Below are 27,224 nucleotides of genomic sequence, written 5' to 3'. Positions count from 1 at the left end.
AGTATAGAAAAGTCTTTTTTCTGCTAGTAAAGCAGGTTCCGTGAGAAGCAGAGCAAAGCTTAAGGAATGCTGGGTAAGTCACTACTTGGGCAGACACTCTGTGCCAGAGTGGGCGTAGAAAACAATGGTAACAGATGCAGACTATTCCTTGTTGCCATAGAGTAGAGACACAGGAGCACACATCTAACTGGAGTAAGGCCCACGTGTCACGTACCAACAGGTTTTGCAAGAAGAAAATAAAGGCGATTTGGAGCATCGAGGGTTAGAGAGGATTTTCTGTTTTGTTCTCACCCACCCCAGTCCTCCAATACTGAGCCATCCATTCCCCACTCTTAGCATGCTAACACGTGGCAAAAATCCAGCATCAAAACATCTAAAAGATAGATCCAAGAACTCAAAAAATGCAGCCCTCCCATTTTTGCAGATACAATTGAAAAAACTCAGAACCCTAACCCCACAGCAACTCAGCCCTCAGCTAAATGCCCCTACTGCCTACCTTCACAGAGGCCCTTTGGAGTGGGAACGGCTGAGAAGGGGATGAGGAGGGGAGGGACCCTGGGGATGTGAATGAGTAATCTTCACTCTTTCCTCTGCTGGGTAGCAAGCAGGGATAGGACTTTCCCTTTCTCTTCAAGGGTCAGGAAGAAGGAGCATAACCTGAGGGGGAACCTTCCCTTGCCACTCCTGCCGGCCTGGAAGGAAGAGGGGTAGCCAAAGGAAGCTTCACTCATCTCTTTCTCCTCACCAGCCCCACCACAGAGGGTCAGAGAAAAGGAGACAGCAGACAGAAAGGGGTAAAATGTCTCTCCCCTCTTTTCTGGAGGCCACAGGGAGGAGAGATTCTGCTCTGCACTATGCTTGTGAGAGAAGCTGACTGGTGCTGTCCTAGGGACTTCTTTAGCCAGGCATGATCTCCCAAAGCACCAGAGCAGCAGGAACAGCTCTGCAGAGTCTGGCCTTCCACATGGAAGTTCCAGAAGCAGAAACCAAACAAGTGAATAGGAGTGGTGGGGTAGACACAGCCCATGTGTCTGAGTGAACTGATGTGCCTGGACCATAGTGTGCACATTTCCTTTTCAGCCAACCCTTCATGAGTAATTGTAAAGGAGATTCTTCTCACACATCTCAAAAGAAGGGCTCTGTTCCAGACAAGCTGAATGCCGCCCCCTCACACCATTGTGGGCAGGGAGATCACGGAAGAGAGATGCCTTGAAATCCTCTAAAGCAGTGCTCAAAGTGGTGGTCCGCGGACCGGTGCCGGTCTGCGAGCCATCGGCTGCCAGTCTGAGAGCACATTGATAAAAAAAATTGCCAGTCCCCCCCATCAGATAGCTTCAGAAGAACTGCTCTAAAGGCCTCCTCTTGGCCCCTGGTAGAGAGGTTGGCCTCAAGCCTGGCACACTTGTGAAGCTGGAAGCATGAGCATGAAACGGTCAATGTTCTGGCTTGTTCCCTTTGAATGAACCATTGCCTGGAGACATAATATTTAGTTATAATGGGGGCGACTCCAATTCCACACTGGGAACAACGCTGCACAACAGGATACCTTAAGTAGCGCTTTCAAGTACAACAAGGAGGTAGAGATTTGACACGAATCATTTCCCTGGGTGTTTCTCGGTCTGGCTGACCCACTTTCATTTAGGAAAGAACTGGCATTATCATTCAAACAGACCCTTGAAAACAAGCAGCTAATCTGAGAACTGACAATGAGGTGCTGAAATATTTATTTTAGCACTGCAGAGAATTAAAATTAGATATCAAGAAAATCAATAAAAATATGTTGAAGAACTCTATGGAAAGGCAACAGATTTATTGGGCAAATCACAGGTTTTTTGGACATTTTAGTCTCAGACTAGAGATATTTATATATTTTGTAAAGGTAATATTAATTCATACGCTAGTACAATTTTTCCCTTCTAATCTCATACTGTACCTGTGTTTATTCATTGCAGGAGACAGACCTTCCAAGACATGTTATAAAATAAGACAGTATTCTCTAAAAGATGCAAGACCCTCACTTGGGTCCTTTTGATGCCAGGGCCTTGAACCCTACACACAGCTGCAGGGTAGTTATTACTGTTTCATATTAGCAGGTGTATCTTTTTAACTCTAACCAAGATGAGAGTCGGTTGACGTGCCATTCAGAGAGGCAGAGGTGACTAGGGGCTGAGCCAAGAACAGCCAAGTGTTTTGTTATTTTGTTTGAATTACCAATAAATCCAAACCCCAGAAGCAGGGTAAGTCTGTACGATTTACAGTGTTCAGAGCAGTGTGTAAACTCCAGCTGTATACACAGAAGAGAAACTTTAATAGTGGAAATTACGTGTGGAGCTTAGGTGCAGCCTAGAACTGAGTTCATTTCAGTATAGAGCACAGAAGTCCCTATAGGAACATGCAGAATTCATCAGGAACATTTGCAACATTCTTATTCCATACACAGTTCTTCCAGGCATTCAGCTGTGCTCCCCCTCTACGGTTGGCTAGAGGCTCCAAATGGCTGGAAAAATGGGGCACAGTTAGAGGAAACTGGGAAAAAACCTCATTCTTCCTTTTTAAAAAACTTTTCTTCCAATAAACTTTTTTTTTTCCGGGTGGGGATTTTTTTTAAAAAAGTGGAATTTTCCCATCAGAACAAAGGGAATGAAAAAAATGGTTTCAAAAATTTTCATTAAAAATACTCCTATGTTAAATAAAACAAGTTTTCGAGGTTTTACATTTTCCATATAACATGCTTCCCTTTTATTCAACTGTTACTAATTGTAAATCAGAAATCTCCTCCTAACCTGCTCTTCTCGAACACAGGAAGTTCACATGAAGTCCATGATGAACCCCCTGATAAACGCAGAGCACTGCATTTGACATTCGAAAGCCCATTTGTTGGGGGCACATGGGGTGTAAACAAATACACTGGAAGACTTGAATGGAGTCTTTAGCTTTTGGGTTGTTTTAGGGTTCAGTGCTACAAGCTACTGCGCACTCTGCACCAGCAAACTCTAAAGCATGTGCTTTACTTTAAGCATGTGAATAGTATCATTGACTTTAGGGACTACTCATACTTAAAGCTAAGCGTGTGCTTAAATGATTTACTGGACTGGGATATTCAAGTATGAGAAGTTACAATGAACAACCTACAAAGAGTCAGCTTATAAATTTTGGGGTAAACTATTCCAAGACACTCACCAGAATAAATAAACCTATATTCAACAGAGGACAAATGAAGTCAATGGGAGTTTTAACACTGGACTTTGATGTGGTCAGGGCTTGGCCCCAAATCATGAAACCAAAACTAAGAGAAACGTCTTAATTTGCTTGTAGTCCAGAAAAGTAAAACATTATTTTAACCTGAATCACAAGCTTCATCATGACTACAGTATAACCTCAGAGTTACGAACACCAGAGTTATGAACTGACCAGTTAATCGCACACCTCCTTTGGAACTGGAAGTATACAGTCAGGCAGCATCAGAGACTCCCCCCCCACCCCCCACCCCAAAAAAAAAGCAAATACAGTACAGTACTGTGTTAAACAAACTACTAAAAACATAAAGGGAAATCGGCATTTTTCTTCTTCATAGCAAAGTTTCAAAGCTGTATTAAGTCAGGGTTCAGATGTAAACTTTTGAAAGAACAACCATAATGTTTTGTTCAGAGTTACTAACATTTCAGAGTTACAAACAACCTCCATTCCCGAGGTGTTCGTAACTCTGAGGTTCTATAGTATTTCTCCATGTAGTTTGATCTGCTCGCAATGAATGCAGGCTATACAATTCATTGCATTCCATATTAATCAAATGCAGTACTATATTGATGTATTCCTAGGGAACATAGAATCTGGTCTATTAAAAATACTGTATTATTAAATAGATTGTCTGCAGCATTCTCAGGAGGGATACACATGCTAGCAGATTGTTTGTGATTGCAACAGGGTTTTATAGATCTTATTCTAATTTTACTGGAGCTGTGCAACATTTTGCCTAAACTGAAAAGCTCACTGCAACAACCTTGAAGCACAAAGAGACATTTGAACACAGATCTTTGACTATAGAATTCAAGGACTCAGTATCTGTAGAATTAGCATGTTCCTTGCGTAAATCCAGAAGCTTCATAAAACGGGTGAGACTAAACTACAGATGTATCTTAGCTCTGTTTATAAGATGTGTTTCATGTATTCATTTATTCTAGCCTACTGAAATATACTCAAAGTAAGTTGCATTTGAAATTAGCATTCATTACACAGTATACAGAATACTCCCTTAGAAAGATAATGTAAAACAAAGCTTAACTCTTTTTAATTCTAGCTATTTTCTTTCCTAGTGCCCCCTCCTCTTCTTCTTGGTCATTTATATTTTATCATGTGCAGCTCTCTGCTGCCTCTGAAGAGCTCTTTATTAAATCTGTCATCAGGGAAAGTGTCAATGGAGATAATTAAACCTAAAGATTGTTGGCAGTTACCAGAAATTGCCATTTGGATTATTTGGTAGTTCTAGTTCCTTGATGTAGTTTTTACGATGTATTTTGCTGCCTTATGAACACAGGAGCACAGTCATTCATTAGATGGGAAACGTACCAGTACCTGAAGCAACCTTATGACTAATATATGAGTAATGAGTCAGAAATCTTACACTTGTCATTTGCTATAGTACCTTCTTTTGTGAAGGGTTCCCCCCACCTGCCAAAACACCAACCTACAGAAGACAACACTGGAACGAAAAGACAACAGCAGTATGTATTTGCAGCTCACTTATTCTAGGCCTTCCTAGAACGCTTTCAGCTCCCAGCTCTCAAATGATTTGCTGGGCCCAAGGCTACCTAGGCTCTTGTGCAAGTCAGTGGACCCAATTCAGTGGAGATGTAAATGATGGCATCAATGGCACACTGGGGATCAGCTAGCATTGGTGGGTGTAAGCTGCAAGCATTGGCATTCAGTATCAGTGGGCAAAGCTAGGGTGTTTGCACACCCAGGGATGGGAGGGAGGTTGTAGTAGGAAAAGCAGCTATCATGAGGGTGTAAGGTAAAGATGATGTGCATCACACCCACGCACAATTTACTGTATGTTGTACCATCCCCAACCACACCCTGGGTCAAATTCTGCCCCTGGTGTTAAAGGGAACAGCTCTCTTTGATCTTACCGGGAGTTATGCAAATTGAGTCCAGCTCTGAATTTGGCCCTCACAGAATACCACCGCACCATCAATTAAACCACACTAGTGTTCACTTGGGTATGCAAACCAAATGTCAGCTAAACTGCTTTTCTGCTTACACCCAGCATACCACTAAAGTGGTAGCCCCTGGCAGATACCCTTTCAGTGCGCACAACGGCTTGGGCTCAAAGAGCAGCTCCTGTACTCAGAAACTGTAACAAGCTCACATCTTCTATGGATTGGACACAGAGCAGGGGTGGGGAACACACACGACCAGTGGGTTACACTAACACCACCATCTATTACACCGCTGGATTTGTCCCATGGTTTTAGTCACATTAGCCTTAAACTCATGTAATAACCAAAGTTCCAGGAAGGCATTTGTGAGTCCTACCGTCATGCAGTTACTTTCAATTTTACTATTCAAACTGACACTGCTACTACCTATTTTTAGAGACACCAGTGATTGAAACATAAAAATAAAAGAGATGGATCTTAAACCATCTGTCATAATTTATCTAGTGCGACAGGTGTGATTAATACACAAGCATAATGTTGTTAGCTTTCACTAGATCAGACGAGGGTAAGTCCATGCATTTGAACAAGTAAATTTACTAGCACGATAACCCCATTCCCTGTCCCCCCTCCCCCCCCCACTGAATTGTTCACTTCTCAGGAAAGACACTGCTGAGTATCAGATTAATTATGGACAACTCTGGAAGTTCTCCGGGCAGGAGGGAGTGGAGAGAACAGGACGGGATGGTAATTGTGTGTGTAAATTTTATGACACTGGGGTGGTGAGTACTAGTTAGAACAGGGGTGGCCAACCTGGGGCTCCAGAGCCACATGCGGCTCTTCAGAAGTTAATATGAGGCTCCTTGTATAGGCACCAACTCCAGGGCTGGAGCTACAGATGCCAACTTTCCAATGTGCTGGGGGATGCTCACTGCTCAACCCCTGGCTCTGCCCCAGGCCCTGCCCCTACTCCACCCCTTCCCGCCCCTCCCCAAGCTTGCCATGCCCTCACTCCTCCCCGAGCTTCCTGCACACCACAAAACAGCTGATCGTGAGGTGCGGGGATGGAGGAGGAGGCGCTGATGGGCAGGGCTGCTGGTGGGTAGGAGGTGCTGGGAGTGGGTCGGGGGGGGGGGCGGGGAGAGCTGATCTGGGGCTGCTGACATATTACTGTGGCTCTTTGGCAATGTACATTGGTAAATTCTGGCTCCTTCTCAGGCTCAGGTTGGCCACCCTTGAGTTAGAAACTGCCAACTTTGCAAATACATCTGACTCTTGAACAGAGACACCCTGTTATTCCATTATGAGGCCTTTCATATAAACCGACACTACAGAACAGAGCCAGATTCTAGAGTGGGTTTAGGCTGTGGGCATCAACTGGGTGAAGACACAGTAGATGTTTGAACTAAACAAGCGTTGAATTCAAGTCTCTGGAGGCTTATACATGAAAACATTACACAGCTCTATCAAGCACTCTTCATTCCCTCCCTCAGGGCATGTGTTTTTTAAAAGCAGAAATATTCTTGGTGGCAGAAATATTCATCACTGAATCGAAGAGCTTGTCTCCATGGGCAATGGACCAGCATGGCTATAATGGAATAAACCGTTGTGTTATAGCTATTCCAGCATAACTGTCCCATGTGGACAACACTCTACTCTGGAATAAAAATAACTATTTCAGAACAATTACTCTGTTCTGCAGCATCTCTTTATACCTGTGTAGACAAGTCCTAAACAATGGATTTTGTCAGATATGAAGGATCAGTGCTTAATTTGTAATGAAAAGGTGCCGGGGCCCAAACATTTTTTTTACATTCAGAACTGATGCAGCAAGCCCAGAGAGGCCGGGGCTATGCACTGCCAAGCCGAGAGAGCCCTGGCAAGCCCTGGCACAAATTAAGCACCGTTAGGGATATGATGTTGCATGCTTAACCCACAAGGCTTTATTTATGATCAAAGAATCTAAAAAGAGTAGCACGTGGTCTATCATCATTTAAACCAATCACCCCATAAGAGTGGATCACGTTACCACATAAGGGACCTTTTGAGGACATATGTGAAGCTGCTAACATGATGGCAAGATCAGAAGTGAGCAATCACTTACATTGTAAAAAAGTTTGGAAGACACAGAGGAGATATAAATTGTAGGTATCTAAGCTACTATCTTCTCTGGACTTTTAGGAAGCACCCCGGACCCCTTCCTCCCTGTAGTAATTGAACTGGACAAACCAAAACAGGATTCTTGTCCCTTTCTCATATCAACAGCAGCTGAAAGGCAAACACTGTCTAGTACATTAAGCATGAGTTTGGGAGTCAGAAGAACGGGGTTCAAGTCCTAGTTCTGCTGGTGGTGTCTAGGATACATCTCTATCTATCCACCCGTTTCTAAGATTGGTGCCTGCCATAAACATAAAGGGAAGGGTAACTACCTTTCTGTATACAGTGCTATAAAATCCCTCCTGGTTAGAGGCAAAACCTTTTACCTGTAAAGGGTTAAGAAGCTACGGTAACCTCGCTGGCACCTGACCAAAATGACCAATGAGGGGACAAGATACTTTCAAATTTGGAGGGCAGGGCAGGGGGGAGTGAACAAAAGATTCTGTCTGTCTGTGTGATGCTTTTGCCAGGAACAGATCAGGAATGCAGCCTTACAACTCCTGTTGTAAGTTAGTAAGTAATCTAGCTAGAACATGCGTTAGATTTTCTTTTGTTTAATGGCTGGTAAAATAAACTGTGTCTTTTTGTAACTTAAGGTTTTGCCTAGAGGGATTCTCTATGTTTCAAATCTGATTACCCTGTAAGGTATTTACCATCCTATTTTACAGAGGTGATTCTTTTACCTTTTCTTTAATTAAAATTCTTCTTTTAAGAACCTGATTGATTTTTTCATTGTTGTTAAGATCCAAAGGTTTGGGTTTGTGTTCATCTGTACCAGTTGGTGAGGATTCTTATCAAGCCTTCCCCAGGAAAGGGGGTGTAGGGCTTGGGGGGATATTTTGGGGGAAGACGTCTCCAAGTGGGCTCTTTCCCTGTTCTTTGTTTAAAACGCTTGGTGGGGGCAGCATACGGTTCAAGGATAAAGCAAAGTTTGTACCTTGGGGAAGTTTTTAACCTAAGCTGGTAAGAATAAGCTTAGGGGGTCTTTCATGCAGGTCCCCACATCTGTACCCTAGAGTTCAGAGTGGGGAAGGAACCTTGACAGTGCCCATCACCACGACATCCCTGCTCAGAGGACAGTGAAATGCCAGATAAAATATTCTTGCAAACAGGCACGCTTAGGGATTTGCTGCCTGTTTGGGGCCTGATCAGGCAGGGCACAATGCTTTGGCCACCCCACCCACAGCATGTCTGCTGGAGCTACTCCATCAGCTCTTACCTTTGCAGCATTTGGAGTTTTGATTAAACCATGAAGGGAGAGGGGAACAATCTTCTTGGTTAAACACATGTACTTTTTAAAAAAAAAACATATGCTCTTGTCCTCAGGATTGCTGTTTCCATTAAACTTGGCTCCATTCTCTGCTAACCATTTGTATCCATGTGCATTACTTATTTACATTCCTCTTACATCCCTTTGGACTTGTCTATTTAAAAGTCATGCATGCTTCTAGTAATTGCGGATAATTTCCAGACTGCAGGAAACAACATATTCCTGTTGTGGTTTCTTAACCTGTAATTCATCACCTCCTGTATTTCTAATATGTCTGTGGATTTGAAGTCATTTGTTATGATCAGCTCTGAAATTCTCCCTCACAGGGCTCCCTCACATCCTGGCCAAGGAAGCAGCAGATCCATCATGTCCCTTTGCATCAAGCATCTGAGATTCCCAGATCCGTGCAACAGCTATTGGCACAGCATGACACGACGAGTGAAATTAAGCAACGAGATACAACAGGGTGGGATGCTATTGAGCAATTAACGTAGCAACCCTACTTTCTGCTTCTTGTCCCCGCGTGCTCTGGCTGTGGCCCTGTACCAGTGTCAGGTTGATATTAACGTATAACAAAAGCTCTGTTTTCACCAGACTACTTTGGCAATCACACTACCAATCCAGGCATCTAGCTATCCATAGGGACATACTCCTAAGGGGTCACACTAGGAGAGTGGCACCAGTTCTCACCCCAGTTTAGTTCAAGCCTTTGAAGTACTAGTGTAGACAGGAAGCACAGACCGTGAAGCTTTTACTTTTTCAATTGGTGCTCCCAGCACATTCCTGCACTGCTCCTGGCCACCCATCAGTGGCAGCTCTGAGAACACAGAGCAGCGACTATCACCTGTCAACTCCCTTCCACACAAACACAAAATAATTATTAGGAAGCATGCACACAACATCCCTTGGGGATAGGGGTTGCTGTGGCAATGATGCAGCTGCCTCAGCCTCCACCCCCAAGTTCCTGAGGCCTGAAATATAGAATACAGCTAAAGGGACATGAGTAAAAGAAGATCCACAACAGGGCTACTCTCCATGACTGAGATAAGAATTAGCTCCTTACTTACCACTCCCTGGAGCTCCAGCACCCACTCATTGCTTGCTCTTTCCCTGCAGTCCTATATGTACAAGGGTACAGGACACAGGAAAGAGATGGACAAACTGGCTGGCCCTCAGGGAGACTCCAATAGAGATAAGGACATAAGAACGGCCACACTGGGTCAGACCAAGGGTCCAGCTAGCTCAGTACCCAGTCTTCCGCCAGTGGCTGGTGCCAGATACTTTAGAGGGAATGAACAGAACAGGGCAATTATCAAGTGATCCATCTAGTCCCAGCTTCCGAGACTCTTCTTCAGAGCAACCTCATGCCCATCTCTGGCTCCTAGTGGGAAACACGAGACAGAGACTGTTAGTTCAGCAACAAAACAAAGCACAAAACCAACATCATAAGCTGTAAGATCTTTATACCGCTATAAGCAGCAAGCTCCTCATCTCCTCTGTCATCCAGGCTCTACCAAGGCATTATCAAGCAGTGGTGATGAGGGCAGCTTTTGGCCATCCAGCATGACATCTGCAGGCATTTGTGTGCGGCGTAGCTCCTGCCCCTCATGAAGTATAAGCACATCCATGGGATGGACTGAACCATTGGAGAAAATCAGTGAAACAAACAAAATACAACATAAGGCAAACCATTGAATATTTACAAGCTCACTCGCTCTTTACATGCTACAGTACACAATACTATAGGAAGAGCTGGTAGCACCACTTACAGTTAAGGTTACATAATTATATTCATTACAAGTCTCTGTTTTCAGGACTAAAATATTTCAATGTTATATACTCTAGATGTTTGTTCCTGAAGTGCTCCTCGTTACATTAACCAGGCTGTTCCAGCCATTTCAGCATGCCTCCACATAGCCTCCTTCCAGCCTCTGCTGTTCCTGTGCTTTGTGGCACCTATCCCATAAATCCAGTCACAGCTCACCAGGCCAGGTGCATACACTGCAGAATATGTACGAAAATAGAGTAATGGAACTCTGCAGTCCCTTTGTCTAGATGGGCTTTGGGTACAGGGCAGGTCAATCCTGAAGGAGGAACATACAGTCTGGAAATAGTGCGTTCCAGGTGCACAAACGCTAGAGCAGGGAGGCAATCGTGCGGAGGCACTTCCTACTAAGTTAAGGTGTGTGGTAGCTGGAGAGGCCCATATTTCGGAATAGGGTGGTGTGGGAGCTATGAGCAGTGGGGTGCTGAACCAGGAATCTCTCATGCAGATTGGGAAACTCCTGAGTAGAGCTGGGTGATTTTTTTTCAGTGAATAGACACTGAGCCCAAAAACATAGTGTTGGGGCACTGTAAAAATTCACAAATCTGGGGCTAATTGCTTGAACAGTTTCAGCCAAAAAACAAAAACAAACCGGGATTATTTCACATTGCATTGACAATTTCAGAATGAACTGCTTCACCTTTTTTGTTGCAAAACAGTGTTTCATTAAGAAATTTAGCTCATTTTTTTTTAAAGTGAAAAACGTCCAAAGTGAAAGACTGAAAAAAAATTGTTTTGGGTGAAACAAAATGTTTTGTTTGACTTGAAAATAAATTCTCATTTAGTTTTTTGTTTTGGGGAGGAAAACCAAAAAAGTTCCATTTTGGTTTGGTCTGAACCCTTTTTTTTTTGGTTCAGCTCCCAAACCAAAATATCCACAATTCACTCAGTTCTACTTCTTAGTCCTGAAACCAAGGTCACAAATCCTGGGTGTGAAGTAGTAAGTGTCACTTTTCTTTATTGACATCTGCCATTGAGCGGGGACCTTTTCCCCACCCTTCTTTATTCTTGATCAGGGCTTCAGAACGCTCAAAGAATCCAACCCAATTTTTACAACGAGCCCAATCCATGCTGGGACAGGACTTTGACAAGTGCCACCTAAATACTGAGACAGTGTAGATTGGAAGCATAGTAGTAATAATAAGGTGTATAGATATCTATCTCACTATAGACCTTCAATGTCTTAAATGTAAGGCACTCTCAGGAACCGGGACCACAACTTGGGGGATACAACCTGTGGCCAGAATAGTCTCAGATCGGTCACTTCCATACAAACTTGTAGGTCTATACTGCGATCAGAGGTGTAATGAGAGTACACACCCTGGGTTCCTGTCTGGGTTTGTAGAACCTGTGCTGCTGTGTCTTCATTACTATTTTTTGCCATGCTAACTAGTGTGCAGCTAGGGGAGGTTATGCCCATGTTAGCTTTAATCACACTTCTGACTGCAGTGTACGCATACACTTAGCTGCTCCCCAAGTCCTACGATCCTCCTCCATAAATGACATGTACTAACTTGCCATCAAGTATATTTGCTATAAAACAAGTAAGGCAATTACAGAACAATACATTTAGCAAAAGATTAAAGTGCACCATCAAAGCTAAAGAATTGAAAGCCAAAGCTGAAACCTCAGGCCAGATCCCCAGCTTGTGTAAATAATCACCACTCCATTGAGGTCAGCGGAGTTACGCCAGCTACCACCATCTGAGGATCTGGCCTTTCACCATTTACTTACAAGATTATCAGTCTATCACACACAGCACTGAATGGTAGGTCACCTTGCACCCCAGAGCCCTTACAAAGCCCAGGAACAATGGGTTGATTTAAGGACGGAATGTCAGTCTTTCTAGTTATTTAGCTTTTTTTTCTTTTGTGCCTGTTATTGTCACACCCTTGTTATTTCATTACATTTAATGCACCATTTGTAGGTAAGGATCCTCTCCCTTTCAACAGCAGCTTAGGTTTTGGTTTCTTTTTAAGTCAACAGAGACAATCCAGACTGATTTATCGCTCTTCCCTGAAGCAGTTATTTGCAATTCCACAGCCTCTAAACTTTTGCTGAAAAAAAGGCAGCTACTGTCCTCCCTACTTTGAATTTTGTCTTTATAGAACGTCCCACTTAAGATTTCAGCTCAGCCGTCCCCACAGATCAACATAAGGCAGCATGCCGTTGTGAGCCCGGCTAAACCTGGTTACAAGCTGAGTTAAAACCAGATTGAAAAAATATGCGTCATCGTGCCCTTATTTTAAGATAGCTGAAAGAGACAGTTAAGGGGACACACCTCAGATGAGGCACAGGAAGGAACACCCTGTGGGCAAAGGGCTCTACTGGGTATTGTTCTTACTACGTGTGGAGGTGTGTGTGGTAAGGCCGAACACACCAAAACTGAGAACAGACAGAACAAAGAGAGGCAGAGGCAAAAAGCGAGAAAGCCAAGCGGCCACCTGTAGGCACCTTGTGATCCTGGAAAAGTTAGAGCGTGCATTTTTGGGCCTGGTGTTAGCTTATAGCCTCATGCCTCATTAGCCAAGAAACTGTTCTTTTGTTTTTGGTTCCTCCTGTGTTCGGAGAAGCAAGACTTTGTATGTTTTTTGTAAACAAACACAGCTGCATCAAAGAAAATACCAGACTCTTTCATCAATTGCTACTGCAAATGGAACAACCCCAGCACGCTTAACTTTGACTAGCTGCTCAAGTCAAAAAGAGGCAACACAAACCCTCAACAAACTCAGTTTCAATTCCGCCAATCTAAATCTCTTAGTAGGTTTAAACATGATTTCTGCTTATATCCAGCACCATATCACTCAATATAGCTCAAAAGAAGCCACTTCCCCCATTTGACTCCAAGACTTCTACAGTTTCATGCCACTCTGATTAGTAGTAGAGATGTGGAATGTTCCTCTCTCTTATCTCCAATAAGTCAGACCACTAAATGAACCTGGCCCAATTGCTGTACCCCACATTCTCCTAAGGCAAGCAGGTCTGGGCAGAGTCAGGTCACAGTTCTTAGCTGAGTCTCTAAGGCACATTTCCAGGTGCAGACCTCATGTCTGCACCCCTTCCATGAGATGTGGGGATCCACAGTGCAGCCGCCTTAAACAATGGTACGAGTGCATCAGCTCTCTTGAGCCCGCAGTTGCTTATACATGTTCCCTCAGAGCCCTACCTTGTGGGCACGCTGAGTTTCTCGATTAACCCTTTCAGGACAAAGTAACAGGCAAGCATGAACACAGAGTTAGCAAAGGATTTTCTGAACCACAGGAACTCTACTCTTAAGAAAGCATTAGAGAGTTACAGATCTTTGCAAAACAACAAACAGTCCTGACACATTCCTCCTTCTAGTTGGATCTTGTGCCTTCCACAAATCTGAGTTCTGGCCTAGATTTCAGACTAGACAGAGTCCCACCTACTTTCTCTCTGTTTCCAGCCCAGACTTCTGGCATGTGGACAGCCCTCCTGGTCAGAGAAACCACTTCCCCACAGATATAGTCTCTTTCCCTTTTTGCCCGGGTGCTCCAACCGGAAAATTGCAGATCCTTCCCGCATGAGGCGTCTTTATTGACTGTCCACTGCCCCATGGTGCTGGGTCAGTAGTTGAGAGACGGTCAGAATTGGTTTCAGAGTAGCAGCTGTGTTAGTCTGTATTCGCAAAAAGGAGAACTTGTGGCACCTTAGAGACTAACAAAGTCTCTAAGGTGCCACAAATACTCCTCTTCATTCAAACTGGACATTCTAATCCAATATGAAGGTTACATAATGAAAGTCAGGATGAAGGTTAGCTAAGGTGGAGGTTGCAATACGAAACAGAGTTCACAATGAGGTCCTGTCACAGAAGCACGCTGGCAGAACACACATGGAAGCTGCAGGTGATGACAGGCACCATTAATGGGTTCCAAATATAAATCGAAACAACAAAGATCAGGTTCGTTTTTGCCACCTCTGAAAGCCAGCGGTCTGAGTCTTCTCTCACATACTCCAGTGTTGTTCCATTGGTCTCACGGGGGTTACTCAGGAATGACTCCTGCCAGCCCCAAACATTTTTAATTTAAAAAGGAAAAACTTGATTTTTCCCCACACAAGAACAGCTGTTTTTGCATTATTTTCACCTTTCCCAACAAAAAATACTCTCCACAACCACAAACCTCTTCTGCCGAAAACCTAGAGGAATGGGAAATATACTTGGGAAACTCAGAGCTGATACTTGTGGAGTTTCCAAGGAACCACGAATCAGAGCATGGGTTGGGTTTTGCCCTACTATGTAAACAGGGGACATGGTCCTCCAAACTGCAGATTTTCGATGTCTCTCTTCTAGCGTATCTTGTGGGGCTAAGATATTTGTGCACAGAGCTGGCTTGTGTTATTCCTTGGGCTTCCATGTACTCCTTGACACCATTTGCCTACAACCTGCAGAATGCCTGGTGACTACGCGAGGGTAGGTTGACAATACAGAGTAGGACCTTGCAGGAATGAACATTGACCAGGCCAGCATTCTTTGCTGCGTATAGTTCCCTGCTGGTTTGTTGAGGTATGATGCTGTGCAGCATCACCCTTGGAGACATGCCGCCGCATTCAGCCACGTAACACGGGACATGCAGATTAACAACACCCACAGAACTAACTTGGAGGGTCTGAAAATGATGGAGCTGATGCCACTTTTCTCTAATTAGAGAGAGTAATCTGCAGAGTCCACACATAAGGACACTACTCTTCTATTATACATTTTTAGTACTGAGTTCCAAGTTGTTTCTTCTGCTGCTTTTAATTAAATCCCTGATTTATCCCCTTTCTAGACACAAAGAATTCACCTGGCTTTTACTTTCTTTAACTAGAAAAAGAATGTCACAAATCCAACATACTTTTTTTCCCTAGTGGACAAATTAAATCCACTGTTAAATTTGCTAAAGCGAATGAGGTGAGCTGGGATGCTCCTGGAATTAGTGCAGAAAGAGCCCACGGACTCATGTCTGTAGGAATATGCCAATACTTCAGAACAGATGTGCTGAGAACAAAGAATATCACACGTCTATACAAATGGCAACTAAGAGTTGCAAATCAGTGTTTAATTAGATGAACTCTTAGCCCCTGTGTCGTGTGAGTCAATAGTAGGCTTTTTACCAAAGGGGAAAGTAGGTTAAAGTGACGTGAGCATGAGATTAATAACAAGTGACTAAAGCCATCATAGGGATTCTGTTGGTGAAAGAGACAAGCTTTAGGGCTCCAGAGAGCTCTTCTTTCAGCCTGTGTAGCTCAAAAGCTTGTCTCTCTCCCCCACAGAAAATGGTGCAATAAAAGATATTACCTTACCCATCTTGTCTCTCTAATATCCTGGGACCAAGATGGCTACGACACTGCAGACAAACCCGTCATGCAATGTTGCCCTTATCCACGTGAGGTCTGACAGTCAGTGGGCACTTACCATCACTTGTCTTGCACCCAGCTGCACCACCTCAGACTGAGATTTTCCATATGTCTCTTCCAGTAACAGAAATGAACACACTACAGCATGCATTCTAGTTCCCAGTCATTACGGCCCTCGTTTTAGGCTCTGGCGGCACAAGATATCACAGAGCAACTATTTCGGGAATGTGTGTGACATAGTGTAAAAGCATTACCAGTTTTCTGCCTTCCACCAGGCTGATCTGGGTGGGATTATTAAAGAAAAGGGAAAACTGGTGCAAAGGAGGCTGTCATGAGGGAAGGTTATGTTCTCTTCTCCTCCACATGGCTAGGCCTCAAGCGGTTGTTACCCAGAAGTTTGAGTTGGTTGTGCTGGCTGTAAGCTGTGTTTTTGGAAATGAGGGGCAAGCCCTGAGGAAAAGGACGTTAGGATTTTTGAATTTTCCTTCCCTGGCTTGTGAGTCTGCACACTAGTTTTTAAGCAGTTACTTTGGACTGCAGTGAAATCCTCTCCAACTGGACAGTGAACTAAGGAGAAATATAGAGAAATTACAGGATTTACACAAGGAACCCATCCCCTTCCTGCACAGAGATGTTAACCTAAGCCTGGGTTAGAACTCAGAACTTCCTAATCCAGTGCTGTGTTCACCACTCTCCACCATGCTGCCTCTGACTAGAACGTTTGCATAGGCATGTGCTTCCTGTTCAGCCATGTGGTTTTGAATTACCGTTGGCCATTATATATCACACTCCTATCTCGTCCCTGTTTTAACTAAGTCACTTTGATAGTATGATGTATTCAATGTTAGTGGAATGGGTGCACTTTCTTGCATTTTACTCTCAATCAAAATAAAACAAACTAAATAATATTCCTAGAATTTATTTTAGCACTCACAACATGCAATAGGGGAAAACGTATTTAAATGCATTCTCTTTTGACAGATATTGGAGCAAGTCCTCTATGTAAGTCTGTATGACACCAAAGAACTTAAAATTCCTCCTGTTCTAATCTTCTGTGATTATTGATCACACAGCATCTGTGGATGGCCAGTGACTGCTTTCTGAAGAGTTTATTTTATGATCCTTACATTTTACAGCAAAATGTAATCACTCAACTCAGTCAAGCTTTCTCAGGCCCTGCAGACTGCCCAGCCAAGTGAAACAGACAAGAGCTCCAGGCAAACAAAAAGCCACATATGGGTTGAAGAACAGAAAAAGAGAAAGGTTAGATAAGTTTTTTTTTAAAAAGCAACATACTAGCATAAGTAGGTTTACAAGATACACAGCCATTTATATTTAGCAGTTAACACTCAGTATTACAAGTGAAAGACAGCACAGGAAGTGAAATATGCATCACATAGGTTAACCACAAACTTTAATCTACATTTTCAGTACCTGCTGTGCACCTGTTTCTGGGAAACTGTAATAGGATACAAATATGGAAGAGACTACAAGAAACAGACTCAGGAAACAAATGTTTTGGTATCACTGTCTCAGATTTTAATAAAGGCAAAATGATATCTTTGCACTTTGGTGCTGATGTGGAGGGCTGATAATTGCCTGCTCATTTAATGGTTATTCTCATTTATCTTTCTTTGAACCAGCATGTAAATAAAGGAAAGATTTGAATTACTATTAGTATGTAATGCAGACAGTTTCTTACTTGTATTATATCCATACCACACAATGTAAAAAAAAAAAGTTGTTTTCCTAGTTTATCACTCAGCATTAAAAAAAAATATGCTCGCCTCATTACCATTATACCTAGCAAGTCTTAGCACACTGTTGACATACAACCAAATGGAGGATGCTAATTCTGAGAATTAGTGAACTCTGCTTGACTTAGCTGATGGCAATCTTGGTATATATATCATCATGCAAAGCTAGATACTGGAGTGATTTGTTTTTAATAAAGTCCTCATTTGCACAAGTGTGTAAGACAGACGAGTCTGGTTTCCTGACACAGCAGGGTATGTGGATTAACCAAGATGACAGGAAACACGGAATAATGTGCGTCTACAACTCTTAACGAGGTACACATTATTAGAGTCAAACCTTTCCCAGTCTCAACCCTTTTAATCACTGGACCACTTCCCAGACCATCCAGCTTGCAACTCACCAAGAGGACCCGAGAAGAGGAAAGAAGGACCCAAGGCCTGCATAACACTGGATTTAGGATGAAGCTAACTCACCAAATGTGTGTCTACACTGCAAGGTAAACCCAGGGTTAGTGGGACTTGAGTCAGCTGACTCATGTTAGGAAATCCTGGGTTTGAGCATCTACATTGTATTTTAACCCTACATTAGGAATTTTCTGACCTGTGCTCAAACCTAGGGCTCAGTGCGCAGACCTGAGTCAAAGTAACCATGCCACAGAGTCCCTAGCCCCGCCCCCCGCCCCCCTGAAATGTGGCCACCCTAGCTCTAGGACCATGGTACACTGTGGGAAAACTTTTACTGCCTCTCCTGCACGTTACCAGGAAGCAGCTTGCTTCGCAAAAGGCTTGATCAGTTTGCTCTCTATTTCAAACCCAGGAGGCTCTCTGACAGTGTGCTTGCAGATTGGTGATGAGAACAGAATGGGTTAACGCTGACCTGAGCTGCTGCTGTCTGCAAAGGGGGCAGGGGGCTTCCGTTTTCAACAGAGTGCACATCAGATTGTTGGGATAGAGAGGAATAAGAAAGTTGTTCCATGGAATTGTGGGATACTTCCGAATGATTCCCAGGACCTGAGTCAAGTGGGGTTGCAGCTACACTGCAAAACAACAGGGCTTGGACCCTAGGTCCCAGCTTGACTCGAGCTCGGACTTCCAGCCCTGCGGGTCCTGGGACCCTGGGTTCAAGCCTTGGGACAGCGTAATTGCAGTGTAGATGCAAGGGGTTTAACCTTAAGCACAGGCTTACATTGCAGTGTAGACATACCCTAAGGGTCTTGTGCAACCCTGCCTGTGGTCAGCGGAGAGAGTCCCATTGACTCCAGGGAGCGGGATCAGGCTCTCACATTCAGTCCAGACAAGATAAGGAACACTGTAGACTGAGGAAAGGAACTGCGGGTACATCTACACTGGGGTGGGGAATAAACCCATGGCAACAAGTCTCAGAGCCTGGCTCAGCTGACTTGGGCATGTGCTACAGGGCTACAACAGCAGTTTAAACATTGCCACTTGGGCTGCAGCCCAGGCTCTGAGACTCTCCCCGCTCGCTGGGTTCAGAGACCAGACTCCAGCCTGAGCAGGAACGCCTACACGGCTATTTTTAGCCTCATAGCATGAGCCAGCTGACCCAGGCTCTGAGACTTGCTGCTGCAGGGGCTTTTTTATTATTGTTCTTGCATTGTCGACGTACCCTGGCAGACTTATGACAGGTTATCTTGGCAGCCCTGACTGATGGAATGAGGCCCCAGTGTAACACAAGTCTGCGATTTCAGGGTCTTGTTAGATTCTAGGCTGTTTCTGGAGGGAAAGGATTTTTATGCTGAGGTCAAATTGTACCAGAGCTCTGGAATCTGCACTGGCCTCCTGTTGATTTTCAGGTGGAATTTAAGTTTTTGGCTTCAATCTATAAAGCCCTACATTGTTTGGGGCCTGGTTACATGAAATACCACCTCTCTCTGCAGAGAGTCATGATCGGCGGAGATGCTCCAGGCAAAAACCTGCCCAATCTCATTTTAAATGGGAATAGTTACTGGTAGGGCATTCTCTGCGAGGGATCCTTGACTCTGGGCCACATTTCCCCTTTGGGCCTGCCAGTACACTCATATGCTGACCTCCCAGATTTGCCAGAAAATGCTTTCAAAGCATTTGAGGAGGTGCTGAGCTGAGGAATTTAGGATGATTAGACATGGATTTTGTCAAATGTGGACCAGCTCTAAATAAAAAAATTTTTATGGGGGGGTTGGGTTTTTTCTTCTTCTTTTTTTTTTTTAAGATTGTTTTCTTGATAAAGCTGGAAAAAATTCACCTTTTCTCTCTTTTGGTTTGTCACCTGTCTTTTTCTCTTCCTTCCCTTTTTTGGTGGCAAAAAAAGGGGCGAGCAACGACATATTGCAAAACAAAAAAATTTTCATTAAAAAAATTAAATAAATAAAAAAATAATGTCTTTTCAAAACCTGCACAGCAAAAATAACTTTGAGAACATTTGAAAAAAAAGATTTTCCATTTTCTGACCAGCTCTGATCCCAGTAACATGATGGTGGGCACAACTGCATGAAACTGTATGGGCAGCTCATTACGTGTATGGGTTTGATTTTTTACTACTGTAGGTCTTGATTACCATTAAAGCTACGGACAGGGATTCATTCATTCAAAGTAGAAAACAATTGAATCCTTTGTCAGCAGAGTGGCTTCTTTGATAAGGGAAATACTCACTGGTGCAGAACCTTAATTTTTGACACTGCTAACAAACTCTGGCTACGTGGACCAGCTTTCTCCTTTTACAAATGTCAGTTAGAAAATGTAGAAGTCTGAAGAGGAAACAAAAGTTAAATGAAACCGTTTAAAATTACAGTAATGTGACACTTTATTCATTTTTCTCCTTGCATATCAGCACTACACAATTGCTATCGCTAGAAATAGACATTACTCTCATACTATACCTATGTTAAATGTTGATCTAAAGCTTGCAGTATCTTGGAGATCTGGCTCAGGTGTTAACTGCATGGATTTTATTTAAATAGATAAGCACTTAAGTGTGAAAATAACAAATACAGGTAAACAGGAAAATTAAATTACAAATTGAATTAATACAAATCTCTTATTCTATGAACTAAATCCGGTTATTAGCGCAAAACCTTTAAAACGTTTTAAAATACTTATGTAACATTATTTACAAATTATATAAATAAATCCCAGATTACTTTAAAGTTAACCAATACAACAACAAAAAAGTCACCTTTTTGTACGGTGTGTACTAAAAATGTTCTTGTTTATTGATCATGTCCCAGTTTGCAGTATAAAATGTTTGTTCACTTACATTAAAATGGGCTCATAAAATGAAATAAGGAAGGTGTTTTCAAAAGAGAAAAAATTATACATAAGTGATTAATATTAATCCGGCTTCTCAATGTTCTTTTCTGCATGGTTTGCAGTAGTTATTAGAAGTCTCTTCTACAGTATTCATCTTGTGAACATGTCATCTCAAAATAGCAGAGACAAACACTTTTAGCAAAAGAAAAAATTCAGTACATTGCTTGCATTTCACAGAGACCATTTTATCAGAAGGGAAAGGACAGAGAACGGAATGTCAGTGGCCAGCCACAAGCCTTTACAACATTTACCTTAAAGGCAGCATTTATATAACTAATCACAGACTATACACATCCTGCACTGAACAGCAATTGAAAGGATTGAAAAAATATACATTTAGGAAAACAAGAGACTGATGGTTTTCTGATACCTTTGATAAAATTAATGCTTTTCTCCTTGTCTTTTTACGTAAAACCAGCATAAACACTTTCAACAACTACAATTACTTTTTCCTTTAACATAATATATGCCAGACAGCTAGCACTGTACGTGATAAATGTACAATGAAAGCAGAGAAAACACTGAAATTCTTATGCGGACTCATGAAAATATAAAGCCATACAGATTCCAAAGTGCTATGAATACTGAATTCAAGTGATGGTTTATAGCATGTACTAAAGAAACTAAATGGAGCTTGCTCTACAGGTGACCAATTCCTTCAGCTATATCTTCAGTCTCCCCTTTAGCTGCTTTGGTGAGAATTTCCATCCATTTTGTTTGCTGTTCTTCATCCTCTGCACTGAAATATATAGTTTGCTGGGATTGGCAAAGCTTAAAAACGTGCTTCACTTCAAACTTCTCACCAGAACTTGGTAAACTGACTGCGTATCCAGGCAGAGGTATAGCACGTGGAGTCTGCCCATCCTAAGACACAGGGGGGAAAGGCAAAGGTGAAACCCCACCAAAATATAGCATTTGAAATAGAGGGGAAAAAAAGGCAATGTACAGAATATAAAGGCTTCCTCTCACCAACATGTAAGAATGATCTGAGGGAACTCATTTTCCAATGGTTTTCTAATTAAGATCTACCTGGAGCAACAGGTAGGGGGACACTGCAGCTCAAAACACCAAGGAAATACCATCGGTCACAACCTACAGCTAGGGTGCCATATGGCAATTCAATACACAGTTTTATAAGCATGTTAGAGTACGTTTGCACGTCAAGCGGGGTGGGGGGGGGGGAAAGAGTGATTCTCAGCTCGTGGAGACATGCTTGCACCAGCTCTCATTGAGCTGGTGTGCTAAAAACAAAATGCAGCTATGGAGGTGGGAGGGGCCAGCCACCCCAACCCAAGTACATAGCTAGGGTCTTGGACGGATAAGTAGCCCCTCCCAGTGCTGCAGCTGCATTCTATTTTTAGTGTGCTTGCTCCCTGAGAGGTAGCATGGGCATGTCTCCTCCAGCGGGAATTACACCTTCACTCAAAGTGCAGACATACCCTTATTGTATCTAATTAGGTGACAAACCTTTTTTATATTGTTTTATAACAAATAATTATATGTATTATATACACATACGGGTGCACACCGTATGTCACCCCAGGCCACGTTCTACGCTGACTTGCACTGAGCTCAGTGCAATAGCTCAGGGTACAAGCTGACACAGAATTTGACCTGTACAGCAAAAATGGTTTTAAATCTAGATTTTATTTTTTAAATGATTCAGTGGTTCTTATTTTCATTTAACAGACTCTCCCTGTTCAGGCAGTGGCTAGGGATTTCTGTAGCATTTCAACTATGACTACACCCCTTTGGAAACCTGGTATTTTCCACCTTTAGTCCCTCTTCAAACATTGTATTAGCTCAGTCTATGCTTCCAACCAAGGATGACCAAATGCGATTCTCCTAGATCCCAACAAGATATCCCTATGGCTAGCTGGAGGTCATGTACGCAGAGCTGGCTTTTGCAAGCAACAAAGAATAACTGTAGTTCTCCTCTAGTTTGTGGGGGGATCCTAGAAGTACACAGAAGAATCCCAGCTTTCATTCACCAATCACTAGGGTTGAAAGCTTTATTCACACTTCCACAGCTAGGCTTTGGAGTCCAGAAAAATCAGACCCAGAGATCCTTGGATTTCTGAGAAGACGCTAGAGACGAGTTCAGAGACTGAAGGAATAGCACTGATGTTACCAGGGCTGCCTTAAGCTCACTACCATCCATGTGCTTGAGGATGAACCAACTCCTCTGCTGAGCCACAAGGGGAGGCACCTCAATAGCATGAGAGGCACCATGATCTAGTGGACCTAGCAGGAGACAGTGCAAGAGTCTAATCTCAGCTGACCCTGACCTCATTTGTGGTCTTTGTCCAGTGACATAGGCCAGGAGTTTCAAAAGTGGGATCCTAAAGCCAAATGACTAAATCCACAGATGTTGAGCAGCCCCAGGAGCTCAATCTACAGGAGTTCAGCAGGAGCTGCAGATACTCCGCACCTCTGGAAATCAGAACATTTTACTTAGCAGCCTAAATGTTACACACCAAAGTTGGGGCTTGAGCTCTCTCTGTGCCATAGTATCTGTGAAATGGGGAGAATGCTAGAGCATGTTATCCTGCCAAAAGCATGTTTATAAGGGAATCCCATCCCTGGTACCAAGGGATGATTATATGATTTGGGGTGATCTTAAAAGTTTAGTACCTGAATTCAAATTCCTGTAGCATCTCACGCAGTCAATGTATGTGAGCATACATAGTTATGGAGATAAAACTCATTTTATTAAATTAGCATGTGAAGCCTGATTTGCATACCAATAGTATTATACTAGCAAGATTTACTTCAACTCGAGTTTGGTTTTGTAAAGCTGAAGTTAACCTCTTCATTGAACATGCTGGCTCAATCCTCTAGGCCAGCTAAGAGGGGGTGGAGAGAAGGACAAAGCGGCTTTGCAGCTTCCAGGTCTCAAATGGCTCAGCACAAGGCTGGTCTTCTAAAGCTGATTAGAACAGTGTGAATGCTACTGTAAACTGCACCAACAGCAAAGGCCCCAAGGAACTATTCAAGCAGCAGGGAAATATCAGAGCATTGGGGCACCCCAGCCATGGCTATAACTGGGGAGTGGCAACAAAAGAGCTGTTACGATGGCTCTATGCCACCTAAGAACTCATCTTCATAGGGAGTATCCTTCAACGGGCAGGTCCATGTGCATTAGCGTAGCACTGCACTGGGAGACTGCTGTGAAATGGCCGTAAAAGACCGAAGTATCTGGTTCTGATTTTAGATACAATGTTATTGTGAAATATCAATCCAGGGAAAATTTCTAGACACTGACACCTAAGCTGTAGCTACAAAACAATGCACCCATTGTATTTGCATGCACAGACTGAGCGTTACCTAGGGAGATGGTGGAATCTCCTTCCTTAGAAGTTTTTAAGGTCAGGCTTGACAAAGCCCTGGCTGGGATGATTTAGTTGGGGATTGGTCCTGCTTTGAGCAGGGGGTTGGACTAGATGACCTCCTGAGGTCTCTTCCAACCCTGATATTCTATGATTCTGTGATATACATTGGTGCGCATGGGCCTGGTTGAAGCAAGCAAGTACAGGGTTTGTGGGTGTAATACAAGCACATTCATTCCTGCAGCAGTGAAGACGTGCCAGACTCAGGCCCCAGGCCTGCTTCATTGATCTCGTAGTTAACATTTAAGAAAATAAGGATTAAATATTTATCCTGATTAAACTGAAGGTCACTGACAGCACTGGAAAATTCTTCTCTTTTGCAGTCCGGAAGTACAGTGTAAGAATAAATTGATGTTTGGGCTGTATCTGCTATTCCTGCACAATACTAACAGAGACATTTAAAGTTAACAATGCATGTGTCTTTTTTTTTCTTTTAATTTGACCAGTTTATTTCTTCTCCAAGTAGATTTATTTTGTGTGTGTGTATTTTTGTATATAAACTTCTGGGTGGCCCAAGGTTGTGGACACTATTGAAACAAAAGGAAGGGAATTTGGGTTACCTTTGTGCAGCTGCAACACTAATCTATAAGGGGCTAGTCCTGCCCGTTGATTGCTGGAATGGAAGTCAGTGGAAATAGAGGGCACTCAGCACCTTGTAGAATCAGGTCCTTACTTGAGGGCACATATATACAGTTCTCTTTAAGGGTTCAGGAGCTTTTTTAGAATTCTTGCACTTCGCATTATCCCATCATTTCTAGGTGTGCACCACTTGCATCCTTCCTGTTTAAGTTTTAAATTGAGCGTTAAGCGGAGCCTAGGCCTTGCCATGCTGGCCATCTGCATAACGGTGCATTTCACATGCCATTTGTAAACATCTACTGGATTTGGCCTGCTGTGTATTGTGACATTTATGAAAGGAATGCTTTGGATTACATGGTAGCAAGAAATTGTCAAATCGAACTCAAGAGAATTCTCTCTCTCTCTCCTAGCAAAATGATAGATAAAACTGTGTTAAACTAAAATCAAACGGGTATCGAACGTTGTCACTAATCACACGCAGCATGCGCCATTTTGGTGTTACTATCATCTGTAGGATTCTAGTAATTTGAACATTAACAGTAGGTTTATTTGTTGTTTTTAACATTATGGCGTTGGTAATTACAACATGCAGGACTTGGGATTTCATGCAAATAACTCAAGTCCACTTCCTAGCGGGGCTCTCTCAGTCAGTGAGCACCATTTTAGCTCCTCTGAATACACTAGCATAACTCCCATTAATGCTAAGAGGAGTTACATATAAATAGAGGGAAAATAAGCCATTGGCCGCAATAATGAATAATAATAGATATAAAGATTCCTAATGATGGGTTTTCTCTATTGGGTCTCCCACACACACACCTTTGTGGAGTCTCAATGCCTTGAAGAATTCCTTACCTTTCCCCCTACTAGCTCCCTGTGCACCTAGGGACTGATCCCAAACCCACGGAAGTGAATGGAAAGACTCCTGTTGGCCTCAGAGGGAGGGCTATATATCTTATTCAGCAGCTAGGGTCAAGGATCCTATATATCAGGAATTTGAGGAGGTGCCTCCTATAGTCCTAAATGTTTAAAAGGCACTTACAAACTATGAAAATTTGGGGGGCACCACTGCTAATCTCATGCCTTGTTATTTCTGTATATCATAAGTAGCAATACCACAAAGGAGATTTATGAGGGATGGGATGGGAGTGTTATACAAAATGGATTGCCATCTAAAACACTAGTGATGTCCAGGAAAATAACATTTAAGAATGGTTGTGGAATCTATTAATCTGAATTGGAGAGCTTTTATTTATTTATTATTATCAGAAAGTGTAAGTACATTGTATAATATATCAATTGGAATTATACTGAACATTTGGATTATATGAGGGAATGCGGAATAGATTGCTCTGTAATTGTTTCCCTTCAGTTTGCCGTACGTGGTGGGAAGCACATGAGGGGGTGGGGGGATGCTATCTTGAAATAGAAAAAAGAAAAGGAGTACTTGTGGCACCTTAGAGACTAACCAGTTTATTTGAGCATGAGCTTTCGTGAGCTACAGCTCACTTCATCTAAATAACAGTTCACTAAATAAACTGGTTAGTCTCTAAGGTGCCACAAGTACTCCTTTTCTTTTTTCTTTTTACGAATACAGACTAACACGGCTGTTACTCTGAAACCTATCTTGAAATAAGGGCTCATTTTCATTGTTATGGTTCCAGCCAGCAATTGTTGATTTTTGATAGGAAATCTATGGTTCTTGTTACTGAATGTGAGCTGGATTAACCTTGCCCTGTATGGGATTTTTTGGGGGGTGATTTATCCTACATTTGGAATAGTCAGAAGTACTAACCTTTGGATTTAATGAATGTTCTATACAGTCATCAAACTAATGCTTAGTGTCAAAGGTACCCGCTTCCCCAGAATAGCTCAAGATTAAGTGTGGCAGGGCAAGGAGGAAAGAATATGGTGCCTTTGATTATGTAGAAATTCCCCCAGTCTCCAGGCATTAGTTTCATTTCCCCAACCCACATATGTTGAAAAGTTTTGCATGTTACAGCTGTTTCTCTTCTGCTGTGCATCCAATGGAACTGGTTTGTCTGATGTGAGTTATTAGTGCGGTGCTGAGACACTGGATTGTGTGATAAGATTGTGTGATAAGAGAGAGAAATCCTCTTCCCAAGTCACGTTGTGGGAGTGGAGCTGCTCTGCAGCAAATACTGCAGCCTCCCGTTTGCAGTATGCTCTGGAAATGATGTACCCTGCCTCTGAGCAGAAAAGGTCAATAGATCTGGGGCTCTTCCCCCAATCCCCTCTGTGCACTGGGTTACATGTAGAAACCGAAGACAACAGAGTTGTGCAGCACACAGGGACTTCTGGTGGGAGGTCCCTACATCCCACTCAATCTTGCAGAGGGGAAATACATCCATTCTGCTGCATTCAGGGCACCCTACGCCTGCAAAGGGAAGGGGGCAACACTTGTCC

At 43.0% G+C, this 27,224-nt stretch overlaps 1 protein-coding gene across 1 annotated transcript in view; it reads right to left on the bottom strand.

Annotated features, from left to right (window-relative positions):
- Positions 1 to 19,704: 19,704 nt before the first annotated feature.
- Positions 19,705 to 27,224, bottom strand: part of FGD3 (FYVE, RhoGEF and PH domain containing 3) — a 196,397-nt gene continuing 188,877 nt past the window's right edge. Inside the window, exon 19 of the mRNA XM_074957794.1 lies at positions 19,705 to 21,693. Coding sequence (XP_074813895.1) covers positions 21,469 to 21,693 — 225 coding nt within the window. The 3' untranslated portion in view covers positions 19,705 to 21,468. The remainder of the gene's footprint in view (positions 21,694 to 27,224) is intronic.

The sequence above is a fragment of the Natator depressus genome, chromosome 7, assembly GCF_965152275.1.
Source record: "Natator depressus isolate rNatDep1 chromosome 7, rNatDep2.hap1, whole genome shotgun sequence".
Lineage (NCBI taxonomy): Eukaryota > Metazoa > Chordata > Testudines > Cheloniidae > Natator > Natator depressus.
This window is presented reverse-complemented; position numbering and strand designations above follow the sequence as displayed.